General features: G+C 45.5%; 1 protein-coding gene across 25 annotated transcripts in view; it reads right to left on the minus strand.

Moving 5' to 3' along the window:
• acaa1 (acetyl-CoA acyltransferase 1) overlaps positions 1-16,866 on the minus strand; it is a 35,448-nt gene extending 18,582 nt beyond the window's left edge. For 24 of the 25 annotated variants that reach the window (XR_008132369.1, XR_008132362.1, XR_008132372.1 and 21 more), the window contains exons 1-6: positions 11,487-11,940; positions 1,887-1,980; positions 1,728-1,785; positions 1,562-1,641; positions 1,365-1,407; positions 829-927 (exon numbers count right to left, since the gene is read on the minus strand). Coding sequence is in view for 2 of the 25 variants with exons in the window: in XM_052516234.1 (XP_052372194.1) it covers positions 829-927; positions 1,365-1,407; positions 1,562-1,641; positions 1,728-1,785; positions 1,887-1,980; positions 11,487-11,663 (551 nt within the window). In the remaining 23 variants the exon portion in view is untranslated. Of the gene's footprint in view, positions 1-828; positions 928-1,364; positions 1,408-1,561; positions 1,642-1,727; positions 1,786-1,886; positions 1,981-11,486; positions 11,941-16,724 lie in introns of those variants that run through there. The other variant, XM_052516236.1, reaches the window with a different exon arrangement.
• Between the last annotated feature and the right edge of the window lie 2,097 nt (positions 16,867-18,963).

The following is an 18,963-nucleotide window of genomic DNA, read 5'->3' on the forward strand; positions in this document are numbered from 1 at the left end:
GTTACTATGGTTACCACTGTGTTCCACTGTGAGACTAACCTGAGTCAGAATAAATGCTGCATGGGGCTAGTCAGAAACCTGTATTCTAACTGCTGCTACTGTACTGTGTTCAGAGGAACAGGAACACATTCTATATTCTAACTGCTGCTACTGTACTGTGTTCAGAGGAACAGGAACACATTCTATATTCTAACTGCTGCTACTGTACTGTGTTCAGAGGAACAGGAACACATTCTATATTCTAACTGCTGCTACTGTAATGTGTTCAGAGGAACAGGAACACATTCTATATTCTAACTGCTGCTACTGTAATGTGTTCAGAGGAACAGGAACACATTCTATATTCTAACTGCTGCTACTGTACTGTGTTCAGAGGAACTGTATAATCAGCCTTTGTCAACGACATTGTCGCTAGATTTGTAGATGCAAATCATATAGCCTAGCCACTATTCACATAGCATCATATAGCCTAGCCATTATTCACATAGCATCATATAGCCTATCCATTATTCACATAGCATCATATAGCCTAGCCATTATTCACATAGCATCATATAGCCTAGCCATTATTCACATAGCATCATATAGCCTAGCCATTATTCACATAGCATCATATAGCCTAGCCATTATTCACATAGCATCATATAGCCTAGCCATTATTCACATAGCATCATATAGCCTAGCCATTATTCACATAGCATCATATAGCCTATCCATTATTCACATAGCATCATATAGCCTAGCCATTATTCACATAGCATCATATAGCCTAGCCATAATTCATATAGCCTTGCCATAATTCATATAAATGGTTATGCACAACCTTACCCCATAGGTATGACACAGTCTCTAGCCTTCTCGTAGTCCATAAGTCTGGAGCTCACATCGCCTGGTTCCCCAGCGTCACGCAGAGACATGCTCTCCACTCTGGAGACAAGACAAAATAACTGTAGCCATTTAGGAACAGTCCAGACTGTTTCGGCAGGTTATAGGTTCAACTTCTATTCTGTTCAGGAACCTGGACTGTGTCGGCAGGTTATACAGTGGGGAGAACAAGTATTTGATACAGTGCCGCTTTTGCAGGTTTTCCCACTTACAAAGCACGTAGAGGTCTGTAATTTTTATCATAGGTACACTTCAACTGTGAGAGACGGAATCTAAAATCGAGAAAATCCCATTGTATGATTTTTAAGTAATTGCTTGTAAGTAGGAAAACCTGCAAAATTGGCAGTGTATCAAATACTTGTTCTCCCCACTGTAGGTTCAACTTCTATACTGTTCAGGAACCTGGACTTTATCTTAAGAGTGAAATAGGATCCATTCTTATTAAGGCATACAAGGTTAAAACAGGAGACTATACTAACCCACAGGCCAGACCCATATCATATGACCCACTCCTGATGGCTCCTGGGACATAGAGAGAACACATGTTAACTAAATCAACTCTATCATGGTTGTGTGATAGTTCCTAAAAATGGAGATTGTAGCCACAAAATGGGCTAAAGAGTTAATCTAGTTCCATATTCCTACACACTAACACTGTAATATGTGGGATTATTACCCGCGACGTTGAACAGAGCCTGTAGTCCAGAGGAACACATCCTGTTGACGGTGTAGACGGGAACAGTCTCTGGGAACTCACTAGGAAAGACATACATTCCTGGTTAAAACCATTCAGTGCCATTCTATTTACCTGTGAGTCATATCTAACAGTAAGGCAAACTCACCTGAGGAAGTGAGCCACTCTGGCCATGAGAGCACCTGCCCCAGGCTGTAGAACATTACCTAGAGGTCAGAAAAATATTACTGCTAAAGTATACATTAAACATGACTTACAAACCCTTATCATAGGTCTTCTATGAGGTAGGTAGCCATTGATTACTCACACACACAGATGTCCCCTAGTCTCTCAGGTGACAGTCCCACATCTACCAGGACCGCTGTCATCACACAACTCAACAGCTCGTCTGGAGTGGTGTCCTGACAGACAGACAGACAGACAGACAGACAGACAGACAGAACATTGGTCATTCCACCTCACAAAGGAGAAGAGGATTTGACACCCACCATCTCAGATTGTTCTCAAATAGTTTCGGTAGTTAGAAACAGATACGATTTGCATTTCTGAAACATTATTTTGTTGAAAGATTACACTTTGAGAAATTAAGCTAATTGATTGCACCCAAATTGTTTATAGGATTCATATAATATTCAATAACTATAGTAGCTAAAGTCTGATTTGGACTCAATTCCTGACAATGATTAAAACATGGCCACAAGCCACCAATGGACCCTCCAAACCCACATTAACCCCAATAGCCAGTACACAGTGTCAGTTCTCCATGTTTGACCAGTACTATAAAGGACGTGGAGCATTGTTTGTTCAACATACTGTTTGTATTCTCAGTGAATTTGGTGGTGTTTTTTCCCCACTGTTCAGATAAATGAGTCATTGAAGTGGTTAGGTTTATGTCCCATCACCTTGTGCTGGGGACAATAAAAGATCACAACACAATGCCACAGATGTCAAGTTTAGAGGGGAAATTGGCATGCTGACCAGATCTGTTGCCAGAGAATTGTAATGTTAATTTCTCTAGCATGAGCCGCATCCAACGTAGAATTTGGCAGTACGCTCAACCGGCCTCACAACCACAGTCCACGTGTATGGCGTTGTGTGGGCGAGCGGTTTACGGATGTCAACAGAGTGCCTCATGGTGGCGACGGCGTTATGGTATGGGTAGGTATAAACAAACACAATTGCATTTTAACAATGGCAATTTGAATGCACAGAGATCCAGTGACGAGATCCTGAGGCCCCTTTGCCGTTATATTCATCACCTCATGTTTCAGCATGATAATACAAGGCCCCATGTCACAAGGATCTGGACACAATATCTGGAAGCTGAAAACGTCCCAGTTCTCCCATGGCCTGCCACCCATTTATTTATTTTTTAACCTTTAGGCAAGTCAAAACAAAATCTTATTTTCAATGACGGCCTAGGAACAGTGGGTTAACTGCCTTGTCCAGGGGCAGATCAACAGACCTTGTCAGCTCGGGGGTTTGAACTTGCAACCTTCCGGTTACTAGTCCAACGCTCTAACCACTAGGCTACCCTGCCGCCCCGTCCTCTGAGCATGTTTGGGATGCTCTGGATCGACGTGTATGACAGCGTGTTCCAGTTCACAGCCATTGAAGAGGAGGACAACATGCCACAATCATCAGCCTGATCATGAAAAGGAGATGTGACACGGCGCATGAGGCAAATGGTGGTCACACCAGATACTGTTTTCTGATCAAAGCCTCTACTTTTTTTTTGTATTCCCAGTCATGTGAAATCCATAGATTAGTGCCTACTTCAATTTACTTCTCCTTATATGAACTGTACCTCAGTAAAATGGTTGAAATTGTTACATGTTGCGTTTATATTTGTGTTCAGTATAATATGGCTACAATGTTGTTTGGTTTATTATTTGAACAATCGCTGAGATTATTCAGTGCCTTCTTCATATGTCACACCTGCCAAGTGGATATGTTATCTTGGCAAAGGACACATGCTCACTAACAGGGATGTAAACAAATTTGTGCACAACATTTGAGGGAAATAAGCTTCTTGTGTGTGTCTATAACATTTCTGGGATCTTTCATCTCATGAAACATGGGACCAACACTTTACATGTTATATTTTGTATTTTTCTTTTGAAGTAATAACTAGTGATTCCAGATTGCTGGTAAAAACAGTTGATGGATTGTGCTTTTTCTCTGTGACCAAAACATTTTTAAGCTGATATGGGAGTGAAAACATTGAAGCGGCATATCAAACTGGAACAACGTTGTAAATTACACTGGCAAGTATAAGAACATTTGCCAGGGCATATTATTTCATTATAAATCTGATTATTTCACATGGAGATGTGTGAAGCGAAAAGGCTAGCTAGTTTGCAGTGTTAATACAAATAGCTAGCAAGGGAAGACGAGGCAAAAAGAGAAACTCCTATTTTGCTTCCACCACAAATGAGAAGACAATAAGAAAACCTCTGTCACCCCCTTGTGAATGTTGCTATATGGGAGTCTGGACCAGCAAGGTATCGCGCCACCAAAAGGTGTATTTCTAAAAATAAAATCTGACTCCACCTAGCGCACGCCCATAGATCTACGCATGTGAAGTTTGCAGCGGCTCTAAACATATTTGGTGTGCAAGAGAAGCAGAGATGAGAGACATTTTTTACAGATGTCAACACACCCATAGATCTACGCATGTGAAGTTTGCAGCGGCTCTAAACATATTTGCAAGAGAAGCAGAGATGAGAGACATTTTTTACAGATGTCAACACGCCCATAGATCTGCAAGAGAACAGAGATGAGGGCAGATGTAGAATGTGAAGTTTGCAGCGGCTCTAAACATATTTGCAAGAGAAGCAGAGATGAGGGACATTTTTTCCAGATGTCAACACACCCATAGATCTACGCATGTGAAGTTTGCAGCGGCTCTAAACATATTTGCAAGAGAAGCAGAGATGAGGGACATTTTTTCCAGATGTCAACACACCCATAGATCTACGCATGTGAAGTTTGCAGCGGCTCTAAACATATTTGCAAGAGAAGCAGAGATGAGGGACATTTTTTACAGATGTCAACACACCCATAGATCTACGCATGTGAAGTTTGCAGCGGCTCTAAACATATTTGCAAGAGAAGCAGAGATGAGGGACATTTTTTCCAGATGTCAACACACCCATAGATCTACGCATGTGAAGTTCGTAGCGGCTCTAAACATATTTGCAAGAGAAGCAGAGATGAGGGACATTTTTTCCAGATGTCAACACACCCATAGATCTACGCATGTGAAGTTTGCAGCGGCTCTAAACATATTTGCAAGAGAAGCAGAGATGAGGGACATTTTTTCCAGATGTCAACACACCCATAGATCTACGCATGTGAAGTTCGTAGCGGCTCTAAACATATTTGCAAGAGAAGCAGAGATGAGGGACTCTAAACATATTTGCAAGAGAAGCAGAGATGAGGGACATTTTTTCCAGATGTCAACACACCCATAGATCTACGCATGTGAAGTTCGTAGCGGCTCTAAACATATTTGCAAGAGAAGCAGAGATGAGGGACATTTTTTCCAGATGTCAACACACCCATAGATCTACGCATGTGAAGTTCGTAGCGGCTCTAAACATATTTGCAAGAGAAGCAGAGATGAGGGACATTTTTTCCAGATGTCAACACACCCATAAATCTACGCATGTGAAGTTTGCAGCGGCTCTAAACATATTTGCAAGAGAAGCAGAGATGAGGGACATTTTTTACAGATGTCAACACGCCCATAGATCTACGCATGTGAAGTTCGTAGCGGCTCTAAACATATTTGCAAGAGAAGCAGAGATGAGGGACATTTTTTCCAGATGTCAACACACCCATAGATCTACGCATGTGAAGTTTGCAGCGGCTCTAAACATATTTGCAAGAGAAGCAGAGATGAGGGACATTTTTTACAGATTTATCAGATGTCAACACGCCTAAACATATTTGCAAGAGATCTAGGGACATTTTTTCCAGATGTCAACACACCCATAGATCTACGCATGTGAAGTTTGCAGCGGCTCTAAACATATTTGCAAGAGAAGCAGAGATGAGGGACATTTTTTCCAGATGTCAACTAGATTGAAGCATTCATTCTATCGATTCATGACATTTAACAAGTGACCGAAGAAAAGCTGCATGCATCTAATTATAGACAAGTTGACTAACAAATAGTCGGCCAAAATGTCAGAAATTATAAGCAGAAACAAAAGGCCTGTCAAAACCTCCCTCCAGTCCCTTGACTTCTTGGCACTGACGGAAACATGGATCACCACAGATAACACTGCTACTCCTACTGCTCTCTCCTCGTCCGCCCACGTGTTCTCGCACACCCCGAGAGCTTCTGGTCAGCGGGGTGGTGGCACCGGGATCCTCATCTCTCCCAAGTGGTCTTTCTCTCTTTCTCCCCTTACCCATCTGTCTATTGCCTCCTTTGAATTCCATGCTGTCACAGTTACCAGCCCTTTCAAGCTTAACATCCTTATCATTTATCGCCCTCCAGGTTCCCTCGGAGAGTTCATCAATGAGCTTGATGCCTTGATAAGCTCCTTTCCTGAGGACGGCTCACCTCTCACAGTTCTGGGCGACTTTAACCTCCCCACGTCTACCTTTGACTCATTCCTCTCTGCCTCCTTCTTTCCACTCCTCTCCTCTTTTGACCTCACCCTCTCACCTTCCCCCTACTCACAAGGCAGGCAATACGCTTGACCTCATCTTTACTAGATGCTGTTCTTCCACTAACCTCATTGCAACTCCCCTCCAAGTCTCCGACCACTACCTTGTATCCTTTTCCCTCTCGCTCTCATCCAACACTTCCCACACTGCCCCTACTCGGATGGTATCGCGCCGTCCCAACCTTCGCTCTCTCTCCCCCGCTACTCTCTCCTCTTCCATCCTATCATCTCTTCCCTCTGCTCAAACTTTCTCCAACCTATCTCCTGATTCTGCCTCCTCAACCCTCCTCTCCTCCCTTACTGCATCCTTTGACTCTCTATGTCCCCTATCCTCCAGGCCGGCTCGGTCCTCCCCTCCCGCTCCGTGGCTCGACGACTCATTGCGAGCTCACAGAACAGGGCTCCGGGCAGCCGAGCGGAAATGGAGGAAAACTCGCCTCCCTGCGGACCTGGCATCCTTTCACTCCCTCCTCTCTACATTTTCCTCCTCTGTCTCTGCTGCTAAAGCCACTTTCTACCATTCTAAATTCCAAGCATCTGCCTCTAACCCTAGGAAGCTCTTTGCCACCTTCTCCTCCCTCCTGAATCCTCCCCCCTCCTCCCTCTCTGCAGATGACTTCGTCAACCATTTTGAAAAGAAGGTCGATGACATCCGATCCTCGTTTGCTAAGTCAAACGACACCGCTGGTTCTGCTCACACTGCCCTACCCTATGCTCTGACCTCTTTCTCCCCTCTCTCTCCAGATGAAATCTCGCGTCTTGTGACGGCCGGCCGCCCAACAACCTGCCCGCTTGACCCTATCCCCTCCTCTCTTCTCCAGACCATTTCCGGAGACCTTCTCCCTTACCTCACCTCGCTCATCAACTCATCCCTGACCGCTGGCTACGTCCCTCCCGTCTTCAAGAGAGCGAGAGTTGCACCCCTTCTGAAAAAAAACCTACACTCGATCCCTCCGATGTCAACAACTACAGACCAGTATCCCTTCTCTCTTTTCTCTCCAAAACTCTTGAGCGTGCCGTCCTTGGCCAGCTCTACCGCTATCTCTCTCAGAATGACCTTCTTGATCCAAATCAGTCAGGTTTCAAGACTAGTCATTCAACTGAGACTGCTCTTCTCTGTATCACGGAGGCGCTCCGCACTGCTAAAGCTAACTCTCTCTCCTCTGCTCTCATCCTTCTAGACCTATCGGCTGCCTTCGATACTGTGAACCATCAGATCCTCCTCTCCACCCTCTCCGAGTTGGGCATCTCCGGCGCGGCCCACGCTTGGATTGCGTCCTACCTGACAGGTCGCTCCTACCAGGTGGCGTGGCGAGAATCTGTCTCCTCACCACGCGCTCTCACCACTGGTGTCCCCAGGGCTCTGTTCTAGGCCCTCTCTTATTCTCGCTATACACCAAGTCACTTGGCTCTGTCATAACCTCACATGGTCTCTCCTATCATTGCTATGCAGACGACACACAATTAATCTTCTCCTTTCCCCCTTCTGATGACCAGGTGGCGAATCGCATCTCTGCATGTCTGGCAGACATATCAGTGTGGATGACGGATCACCACCTCAAGCTGAACCTCAGCAAGACGGAGCTCCTCTTCCTCCCGGGAAGGACTGCCCGTTCCATGATCTCGCCATCACGGTTGACAACTCCATTGTGTCCTCCTCCCAGAGCGCTAAGAACCTTGGCGTGATCCTGGACAACACCCTGACGTTCTCAACTAACATCCAAGGCGGTGTCCCGTTCCTGTAGGTTCATGCTCTACAACATCCGCAGAGTACGACCCTGCCTCACACAGGAAGCGGCGCAGGTCCTAATCCAGGCACTTGTCATCTCCCGTCTTGACTACTGCAACTCGCTGTTGGCTGGGCTCCCTGCCTGTGCCATTAAACCCCTACAACTCATCCAGAACGCCGCAGCCCGTCTGGTGTTCAACCTTCCCAAGTTCTCTCACGTCACCCCGCTCCTCCGCTCTCTCCACTGGCTTCCAGTTGAAGCTCGCATCCGCTACAAGACCATGGTGCTCGCCTACGGAGCTGTGAGGGGAACGGCACCTCAGTACCTCCAGGCCCTGATCAGGCCCTACACCCAAACAAGGGCACTGCGTTCATCCACCTCTGGCCTGCTCGCCTCCCTACCACTGAGGAAGTACAGTTCCCGCTCAGCCCAGTCAAAACTGTTCGCTGCTCTGGCCCCCAATGGTGGAACAAACTCCCTCACGACGCCAGGACAGCGGAGTCAATCACCACCTTCCGGAGACACCTGAAACCCCACCTCTTCAAGGAATACCTAGGATAGGGTAAGTAAGGGTAAGTAATCCTTCTCACCCCCTTCTCCCCCAACAAGATTTAGATGCAAGTGGCTGTTCCACTAGTTGTCATAGGTGTTTGCACCAATTTGTAAGTCGCTCTGGATAAGAGCGTCTGCTAAATGACTTAAATGTAAATGTAAAACAAATGTTCCACCGTCTCTGACTGTACAGCACATTTTCTATATTAGCGGGTTATGGTCGGGTCTGGACCTCTGATTTTCACTTTATCACATATAGTCAGCGGTTGCAGATGAGTTATTAGAAATTGCAGGCGGGTGAACAAACAGCTGACCCGCACATCACTAGTTGCTATATTCCAAATTATATTGGTGACAAGTTGCAGTGGTTGGAGAATAGTTGCAGTGGTTGGAGACTAGTTGCAGTGGTCGGAGACTAGTTGCAGTGGTCGGAGACTAGTTGCAGTGGTCGGAGACTAGTTGCAGTGGTCGGAGACTAGTTGCAGTGGTCGGAGACTAGTTGCAGTGGTCGGAGACTAGTTGCAGTGGTCGGAGACTAGTTGCAGTGGTCGGAGACTAGTTGCAGTGGTCGGAGACTAGTTGCAGTGGTCGGAGACTAGTTGCAGTGGATGGAGACTAGTGCAGTGGTGGAGACTAGTTGCAGTGGTCGGAGACTAGTTGCAGTGGTCGGAGACTAGTTGCAGTGGTCGGAGACTAGTTGCAGTGGTCGGAGACTAGTTGCAGTGGTCGGAGACTAGTTGCAGTGGTCGGAGACTAGTTGCAGTGGTCGGAGACTAGTTGCAGTGGTCGGAGACTAGTTGCAGTGGTCGGAGACTAGTTGCAGTGGTCGGAGACTAGTTGCAGTGGTCGGAGACTAGTTGCAGTGGTCGGAGACTAGTTGCAGTGGTCGGAGACTAGTTGCAGTGGTTGGAGACTAGTTGCAGTGGTTGGTGCCTTAATGGTGCAGCTTGTTGTACATAACATATGTCTTTTCTGTTTAGCCATGCATGAATTTCAACTTTGTCAATGTTTTCATCATCTGTAATTATGAAGTGCTTTGAAACGCAGGTCATGACATCATCATCCCAGACACCCTAGACACACTCTAATTCAAATACCGCCCCAACAGATCGACAGATGATGCAATCTCAATCACACTCCACACTGACATCTCCCACCTGGACAAAAGGGGAAGTAAGGATGTGAGAATGATGTTCTACAGCTCTGCGTTCAACAACATAGTGCCCTCCAATCTCATCACCAAGCTTAGGACACTGGGTCTGTACACCACCCTCCACAACTGAATCCTGGACTTCCTAATGGGCTGACCCCAGGTGGTGAGGGTAGCCAAAAACACCTATGCCACGCTGACCCTCAACACAATGACCCCTCGGGGGTGTGTGCTTAGTCCCCTCCTGTACTCCCTGTTCATCTACAACTGCATGGCCACGCATGACCAATACCTTCATTATACTCCCCCTCGATAACCACCAAGCCTCGGTGTGAAATAGAACACTCCCCCTCGATAACCACCAAGCCTCGGTGTGAAATAGAACACTCCCCCTCGATAACCACCAAGCCTCGGTGTGAAATAGAACACTCCCCCTCGATAACCACCAAGCCTCGGTGTGAAATAGAACACTCCCCCTCGATAACCACCAAGCCTCGGTGCGAAATAGAACACTCCCCCTCGATAACCACCAAGCCTCGGTGTGAAATAGAACATTCCCCCTCGATAACCACCAAGCCTCGGTGTGAAATGGAACACTCCCCCTCGATAACCACCAAGCCTCGGTGTGAAATAGAACACTCCCCCTCGATAACCACCAAGCCTCGGTGTGAAATGGAACACTCCCCCTCGATAACCACCAAGCCTCGGTGTGAAATAGAACACTCCCCCTCGATAACCACCAAGCCTCGGTGCGAAATAGAACACTCCCCATCGATAACCACCAAGCCTCGGTGCAAAATAGAACACTCCCCCTCGATAACCACCAAGCCTCGGTGTGAAATAGAACACTCCCCCTCGATAACCACCAAGCCTCGGTGTGAAATAGAACACTCCCCCTCGATAACCACCAAGCCTCGGTGTGAAATAGAACACTCCCCCTCGATAACCACCAAGCCTCGGTGCGAAATAGAACACTCCCCCTCGATAACTACCAAGCCTCGGTGTGAAATGGAACACTCCCCCTCGATAACCACCAAGCCTCGGTGCGAAATAGAACACTCCCCCTCGATAACTACCAAGCCTCGGTGTGAAATGGAACACTCCCCCTCGATAACCACCAAACGGTCAAGTGCAGTCTTTTCCCATGATCTAAGGGCACTCTCTCATTGAATTGTATCTTTTAGATTAGAATAATTGTCATTTACATTTTTAAGGTTAACCACATTACAATGATTGAGATACAATTATATATATATACAATTTATATACATATATATTTATTAATGTTTATTTTTTTTAAAGGAGTTTGGAAATACTCCTTTGACAACAATTTTCATATCTGGCGACCCCTCCCCAGGTTTTGGTACCGCTGTTATAAGGTATTGTGTGTCGGTGGATGAGATTTCTTTATTTTTTTCATCCATTTTGAATTCAGGCTTTAACACAACAACATGTGAAATAAGACAGGAGTGTGAATACTTTCTGAAGGTACTGTATGTGTAATGTCATGGAATTGAGTCATGATCAAGGGCTAATGCCGCGTTCATAACAACTGGGAACTCGGGAAAACACGAGGTCAAACGTCTGTGATCTTCAGCTCGGAAAGTCGGAGCAAAAGAAAGAGAAACGCGTTCCGGAGTTGGATCAAATCAAATGTATTTATTTAGCCCTTCTTACATCAGCTGGTATATCAAAGCAAGTAGTCAAGCAATGCAGGTGTAGAAGCACCATTCAAAGTTTCCCAGTCTGAGCTTTTTCCCAGTTGTTTTGAACGCGACGTTAGTCCTCCTTACCTTGAAAGATCCTTTTTTCGCCTTGCCGATAGCAGTCCTCAGCCCGTGGACCACCACTATATCATCTGGACTGGCGGATAAAGCACTACATTTTGCCCCGGAGACAATAGGATCGCTGTGGGTTTTGAACGTGTTCGGTGGCGATAAATGACCAAAAACTACCTTTACTCTGTTCATTGCGGTGGTAAAATAAGTAAGTAAACTGATACTTGAAGCTAAACTATCCACAGATATGCAACCACAATCAAGCCCGTGCAATGCACAAACACTGTCTATTTATTAGCCAGCGTCTACGCAGGAATGGTGAAAGTGTTGGTGTATTGTGCGGCCAGAGTTCGCCTCTTGCAACAATGGGAGCGTTCGACATTTCAGACGAATTTAAAGGCAAGTCGAGGCTGAGTGATCTACAAGTCACCTCGCATCATAAATAACTTGTCAATGTTAGTTGTAGATCAGTCAGTCATTTACAATAGTCCTATGATACATCGCGGTGTTGATGCTCTCGAACACGGCCAACGTCTCCAGCCATTGGACTTTGGTTTCCACTAGTTATTACAGCCACAAAGTCAAAATGGGCTATAACGTAAAATAAAAACTTGCTTTTTGGTCTTAATTTGAGGTTAGGATTAGGCATAAGGTTAGCAGTGTGGTTAAATTTAGGTATAAAGTTAAACGTTCAAATGCATTTTAAAAATAGGGGGTGTTAGGACTTTGTGGTTGTGGTAACTAGTGACGACCCTGAACTTTGGCATATTTCCTTGTTACGATAAGCTACGGAAAATGTGGAGGGACGAAATAGATGGGTCTGGTACCGTTTGCATTATACTTTTGGGAAGGACTGGAGTGCTCAGTAAACGTAATAAATAGCGTCAGTCCCAAATGTAAATGCGCATTTCCAGCATATGAAATAAATAAGTGGCGGCAGGTGGTGAGAGCGTTGGACCAATAACAGAAAAGTTGCCGGATCTAAACCCCGAACTGTCGTTCTGCCCCAGTAGGCCGTAATTGTAAATAAGAATTTGTTCTTAACTGAATTGCCTAGTTAAATAAAAGGTAAAAAAATAAAATTAAAATAAAAAACATCTCAACTTTAATTCAAACGTTTGTCTCGTGTCTCTGACATGTATCCACCGGGGGGCAGCAGATAGCAGTTCGTGGAGCCAGTCCTCAAAGTGTCATTATTTTTTGATGCTCACGTTCTTTCAGACATCAGAACCAGTGGTCTGAGGGGACTCTATTACTGTTCTGCTAGCAGCAGGATATTATGCTGTCAGCATGATTGGTTAATTGTTTCTTATCAAAATAAGAGTCCCCCTTGCAAAGACATGCATGCTAAACTTGGGGAATATCGATGTTTTAGCACTAGTGCAGTACAACTGTTTTTCACGTTGTGAATGCCCAGAAAATTGTTAGACTCAAGCCACAGACACAAACAGGCTCCCGAACTGCTTCTGTCCCCAAGACATAAGACTGCTAAATAGCTTATCCTAACTAGGAAAGTCAACCAATTCTTCTTTAGAATGACAATCTACCCCGTCCAATTGTGCACCACCCTATGGGACTCTCAATCACGGCCAGTTGTGATACAGCCTGGAATCAAACCAGGGTCTGTAGTGACACCTTTAGCACTGAGATGCAGTGGCTTCGACCACTCAGGAGAAGCAGTTGACTACAATGCTTCCCTCAGGCCCATGTTGACTACAATGCTTCCCTCAGGCCCATGTTGACTACAATGCTTCCCACAGGCCCAAGTTGACTACAATGCTTCCCTCAGGCCCAAGTTGACTACAATGCTTCCCACAGGCCCATGTTGACTACAATGCTTCCCTCAGGCCCATGTTGACTACAATGCTTCTCTCAGGCCCATGTTGACTACAATGCTTCCCACAGGCCCATGTTGACTACAATGCTTCTCTCAGGCCCATGTTGACTACAATGCTTCTCTCAGGCCCAAGTTGACTACAATGCTTCCCACAGGCCCATGTTGACTACAATGCTTCTCTCAGGCCCATGTTGACTACAATGCTTCCCACAGGCCCATGTTGACGACAATGCTTCCCACAGGCCCATGTTGACTACAATGCTTCTCTCAGGCCCATGTTGACTACAATGCTTCCCACAGGCCCATGTTGACTACAATGCTTCCCACAGGCCCATGTTGACTACAATGCTTCTCTCAGGCCCATGTTGACTACAATGCTTCCCTCAGGCCCATGTTGACTACAATGCTTCCCACAGGCCCATGTTGACTACAATGCTTCCCACAGGCCCATGTTGACTACAATGCTTCCCACAGGCCCAAGTTGACTACAATGCTTCCCTCAGGCCCAAGTTGACTACAATGCTTCCCACAGGCCCATGTTGACTACAATGCTTCCCACAGGCCCAAGTTGACTACAATGCTTCCCTCAGGCCCAAGTTGACTACAATGCTTCCCACAGGCCCATGTTGACTACAATGCTTCCCACAGGCCCAAGTTGACTACAATGCTTCCCTCAGGCCCAAGTTGACTACAATGCTTCCCACAGGCCCAAGTTGACTACAATGCTTCCCTCAGGCCCAAGTTGACTACAATGCTTCCCACAGGCCCATGTTGACTACAATGCTTCCCACAGGCCCAAGTTGACTACAATGCTTCCCTCAGGCCCAAGTTGACTACAATGCTTCCCACAGGCCCATGTTGACTACAATTCTTCCCTCAGGCCCATGTTGACTACAATGCTTCCCACAGGCCCAAGTTGACTACAATGCTTCCCACAGGCCCATGTTGACTACAATGCTTCCCACAGGCCCAAGTTGACTACAATGCTTCCCTCAGGCCCAAGTTGACTACAATGCTTCCCACAGGCCCATGTTGACTACAATGCTTCCCACAGGCCCAAGTTGACTACAATGCTTCCCACAGGCCCAAGTTGACTACAATGCTTCTCTCAGGCCCATGTTGACTACAATGCTTCCCACAGGCCCATGTTGACTACAATGCTTCCCTCAGGCCCAGGTTGACTACAATGCTTCCCTCAGGCCCATGTTGACTACAATGCTTCTCTCAGGCCCATGTTGACTACAATGCTTCCCTCAGGCCCAGGTTGACTACAATGCTTCTCTCAGGCCCATGTTGACTACAATGCTTCTCACAGGCCCATGTTGACTACAATGCTTCTCTCAGGCCCATGTTGACTACAATGCTTCCCACAGGCCCATGTTGACGACAATGCTTCCCACAGGCCCATGTTGACTACAATGCTTCTCTCAGGCCCATGTTGACTACAATGCTTCTCTCAGGCCCAAGTTGACTACAATGCTTCCCACAGGCCCATGTTGACTACAATGCTTCTCTCAGGCCCATGTTGACTACAATGCTTCCCACAGGCCCAAGTTGACTACAATGCTTCCCACAGGCCCAAGTTGACTACAATGCTTCTCTCAGGCCCATGTTGACTACAATGCTTCCCACAGGCCCATGTTGACTACAATGCTTCCCTCAGGCCCAGGTTGACTACAATGCTTCCCTCAGGCCCATGTTGACTACAATGCTTCTCTCAGGCCCATGTTGACTACAATGCTTCCCTCAGGCCCAGGTTACAATGCTTCCCTCACAATGCTTCCCTCAGGCCCATGTTGACTACAATGCTTCTCACAGGCCCATGTTGACTACAATGCTTCTCTCAGGCCCATGTTGACTACAATGCTTCCCACAGGCCCATGTTGACTACAATGCTTCCCACAGGCCCATGTTGACTACAATGCTTCTCTCAGGCCCATGTTGACTACAATGCTTCTCTCAGGCCCATGTTGACTACAATGCTTCTCACAGGCCCATGTTGACTACAATGCTTCTCTCAGGCCCATGTTGACTACAATGCTTCCCACAGGCCCATGTTGACTACAATGCTTCCCACAGGCCCATGTTGACTACAATGCTTCTCTCAGGCCCATGTTGACTACAATGCTTCCCACAGGCCCAAGTTGACTACAATGCTTCCCACAGGCCCAAGTTGACTACAATGCTTCCCACAGGCCCATGTTGACTACAATGCTTCTCTCAGGCCCATGTTGACTACAATGCTTCCCACAGGCCCATGTTGACTACAATGCTTCCCACAGGCCCATGTTGACTACAATGCTTCCCTCAGGCCCAGGTTGACTACAATGCTTCCCTCAGGCCCATGTTGACTACAATGCTTCTCTCAGGCCCATGTTGACTACAATGCTTCCCTCAGGCCCAGGTTGACTACAATGCTTCTCTCAGGCCCATGTTGACTACAATGCTTCCCACAGGCCCATGTTGACTACAATGCTTCCCTCAGGCCCATGTTGACTACAATGCTTCCCTCAGGCCCATGTTGACTACAATGCTTCCCACAGGCCCATGTTGACTACAATGCTTCCCACAGGCCCAAGTTGACTACAATGCTTCTCAGGCCCATGTTGACTACAATGCTTCCCTCAGGCCCATGTTGACTACAATGCTTCCCACAGGCCCATGTTGACTACAATGCTTCCCACAGGCCCATATTGACTACAATGCTTCCCTCAGGCCCAAGTTGACTACAATGCTTCTCTCAGGCCCATGTTGACTTCAATGCTTCCCACAGGCCCAAGTTGACTACAATGCTTCTCTCAGGCCCATGTTGACTACAATGCTTCCCTCAGGCCCATGTTGACTACAATGCTTCCCACAGGCCCATATTGACTACAATGCTTCCCTCAGGCCCAAGTTGACTACAATGCTTCTCAGTTTCTGTAGTGGAGGACCTGTTGGGCTGTTTATTCTTAGCACTATGTGTTCTCTCCCAGGTGCTTGTAAGAGCACAGATGAGACTGTTAGGATTCCAGTTGAGGTCGTTTAATGCTGCACAGGGCCATACAACCTAACAGCATGGCTGTGACTTCACTAATAGATGATCAGAGGAGTGCAACTACACAGGACTATCCAGCAGCACCATCATCCTCACACAACTGCATGAACTTGAATGTATATAGCTACATCCACGAGGCTCATTGCTAACACAAAACCCACATAATCTATACAGTAAACATCCAGACAACCACAGCTCATATAAGACTAGACACTGGTGGACATTATACAATACACTGAAATGCTAAATGTCTGAAATGAGATGATATAAACAGCAGGGTTAGCAAGCTTACAGATGCTAGCTTGCTGTAAAAACACTATGTAGCATAACAAAGACAAGTGTGTCCACAACACATGACGAGTAAGAAATATGAACTCACATTTCTGACAGACGCACACTGGCATTGGCTAAAACAAAGAATGCTAACTAAAAAAAGGTAATCACAGGGGATGGCTGGAACGTATTACTTTGCTTGTGTACTTTCTCTAGTTACTTCCATTTCCTCAGTTAGAGATCGCCTGGTCTGCTCTGCTCGACATCACCGGTAGGTGGAGCTACGGTGGGTGGAGCTACAGTCCCCTATGAATAACTAATATTTACTCTCAATAGTCTTTCGTACAACAGGGATGCTGGTCCATGTTGACTCCAACGCTTCCTACAGTTGTGTCAAGTTGGCTGGATGTCCTTTGGGTGGTGGACCATTCTTGATACACAGGGGAAACTGTTGAGTGTGGAAAAACCCAGCAGGGTTGCAGTTCTTGACACAAACCTGTGCACCTGGCACCTTCTACTATACCCTGTTCAAAGGCACTTAACTGTTTTGTCTTGCCCATTCACCCTCTGAATGGCTCATATACCCAATCCATGTCTCAATTGTCTCAAAGCTTACAAATGATTCCATAACCTGTCTCCTCCCCTCATCTACACTGATAGAAGTGGGTTTAAGAAGTGACATCAATAAGCAATCATAGCTTTCACCTGGATTCACCTGGTCAGTCTGTCATGAAAAGAGCGGGTGTCCTTAATGTTTTTTACACTCAGTATAAACATTCAAAAGGCATCACACCAAAGGACTGAGAAACTGACCTCTTATGGCAATGAAGTGCAATATTTTGCTAAATATTTATATAATGCTTCCAGTGTATTCAGGTCATATGATCCAGCCATGTCTTCTGTACTTCCTCATTCCAGGAGATCCCTCCCCAGTGCTGTGGTGCCCAAATACTGGATCAATGATTAATAACACAACTGTGCTTTTAGGGACAAACTGTAATTAATCAGAACTATTTGGTAATATCATGAATAGACTCTGGGACTATTATTTATTGAAATACATTTCTGTGTAATTACTATGAAGTAGGTGAAGGGAATTAAATGACATTTTTCATTAATTTCAAAGGTCAAAGTTCAACAACCTTAACCTGGGACAGCCACACCATTGAACAACGTTTGGTTCAAAATTGCAAGAATCCAAAATGATACACTGCATGAATCTACTCATTATCCAAGTTAAAAACAACGCTTTTAGTATTATATCACAATTTTAGCCAATTTAAGTTAAATAATATTTGTGTTTGCCCTCATGGACACGGAAAGTCAGGTCAACTACCCAATATACATATCGTATTGCACTTTTATATGAAATGCCAATGATACCTGTTAGATTCCCATGCTGTAGAGATTGTACTGATCCAGACAGTGGCTTGTGACAAGGAGCAGTATGTATGTATGTAATGACTGACTGGGCGTTTGATTGGAGCTTATTCGTATAGGATGACAAAGCCTCAAAACAAAGCCTCCTGTTGATCTTTTTGTACATGTATAATGTAGTTAGGCCTAATAAATCAAATGTCTAAGACCATGGTGTGTCTATCTTTGTTACATGTTGTTTGTTAGTATTAACAATAAGCCCTTTTCTATTTCCTTTTTGGCTCCTACAGAACTCTTAACTTTTTCAAAACTCATTATTTTTTTATCATTTGAAAATACATTTAAACATCTAATTAAAATCTACTAGACCTACATTATTAGCAAACAATTACCTAAACGTGTGTTAGTTAATTACAGTGTTACAAAAGCAACAGTTTTGTAACAGCTTAACTTCAGCCTGTGTGTTATAAAACCCGTCAGCCCAGAGATGTGTGGAGCTAGCAGCAATAGTAGACTTTGCGGTTCACCTTCAAAATAAAAGTCGCACATTGAAACTGATCCAAACGGATACAACGAGTGGAAATGTGCCATATTTGGACTAGATAATGACAAACAAAGTTGGAATGTTATAAAACTGCTATATGTTATATAATACAATAATGAATACATTTTACAACAGTTAAATCCCACTGTAGGTGAATCCAGGTGAAAGCTATGATCCCTTATTGATGTCTCTTGTTCAATCCACTTCAATCAGTGTCGATGAAGGGGAGGAAAGAGGTTAAAGAAGGATTTGTAAGACTTGAGACAAATGAGACATGGATTGGGTATGTGTGCCATTCAGAGGGTGAATGTGCAAGACAAAATATTTTAGTGCCTTTGAACGAGATATGGCAGTAGGTGCCAAGTGCACCGGTTTGGGCAAAGAACTGCAACACTGCTGGGGTTTTCACACTCAACAGTTTCCC

The sequence above is a fragment of the Oncorhynchus keta genome, unplaced genomic scaffold, assembly GCF_023373465.1.
Source record: "Oncorhynchus keta strain PuntledgeMale-10-30-2019 unplaced genomic scaffold, Oket_V2 Un_scaffold_4195_pilon_pilon, whole genome shotgun sequence".
In the NCBI taxonomy this organism is placed as follows: Eukaryota; Metazoa; Chordata; class Actinopteri; order Salmoniformes; family Salmonidae; genus Oncorhynchus; species Oncorhynchus keta.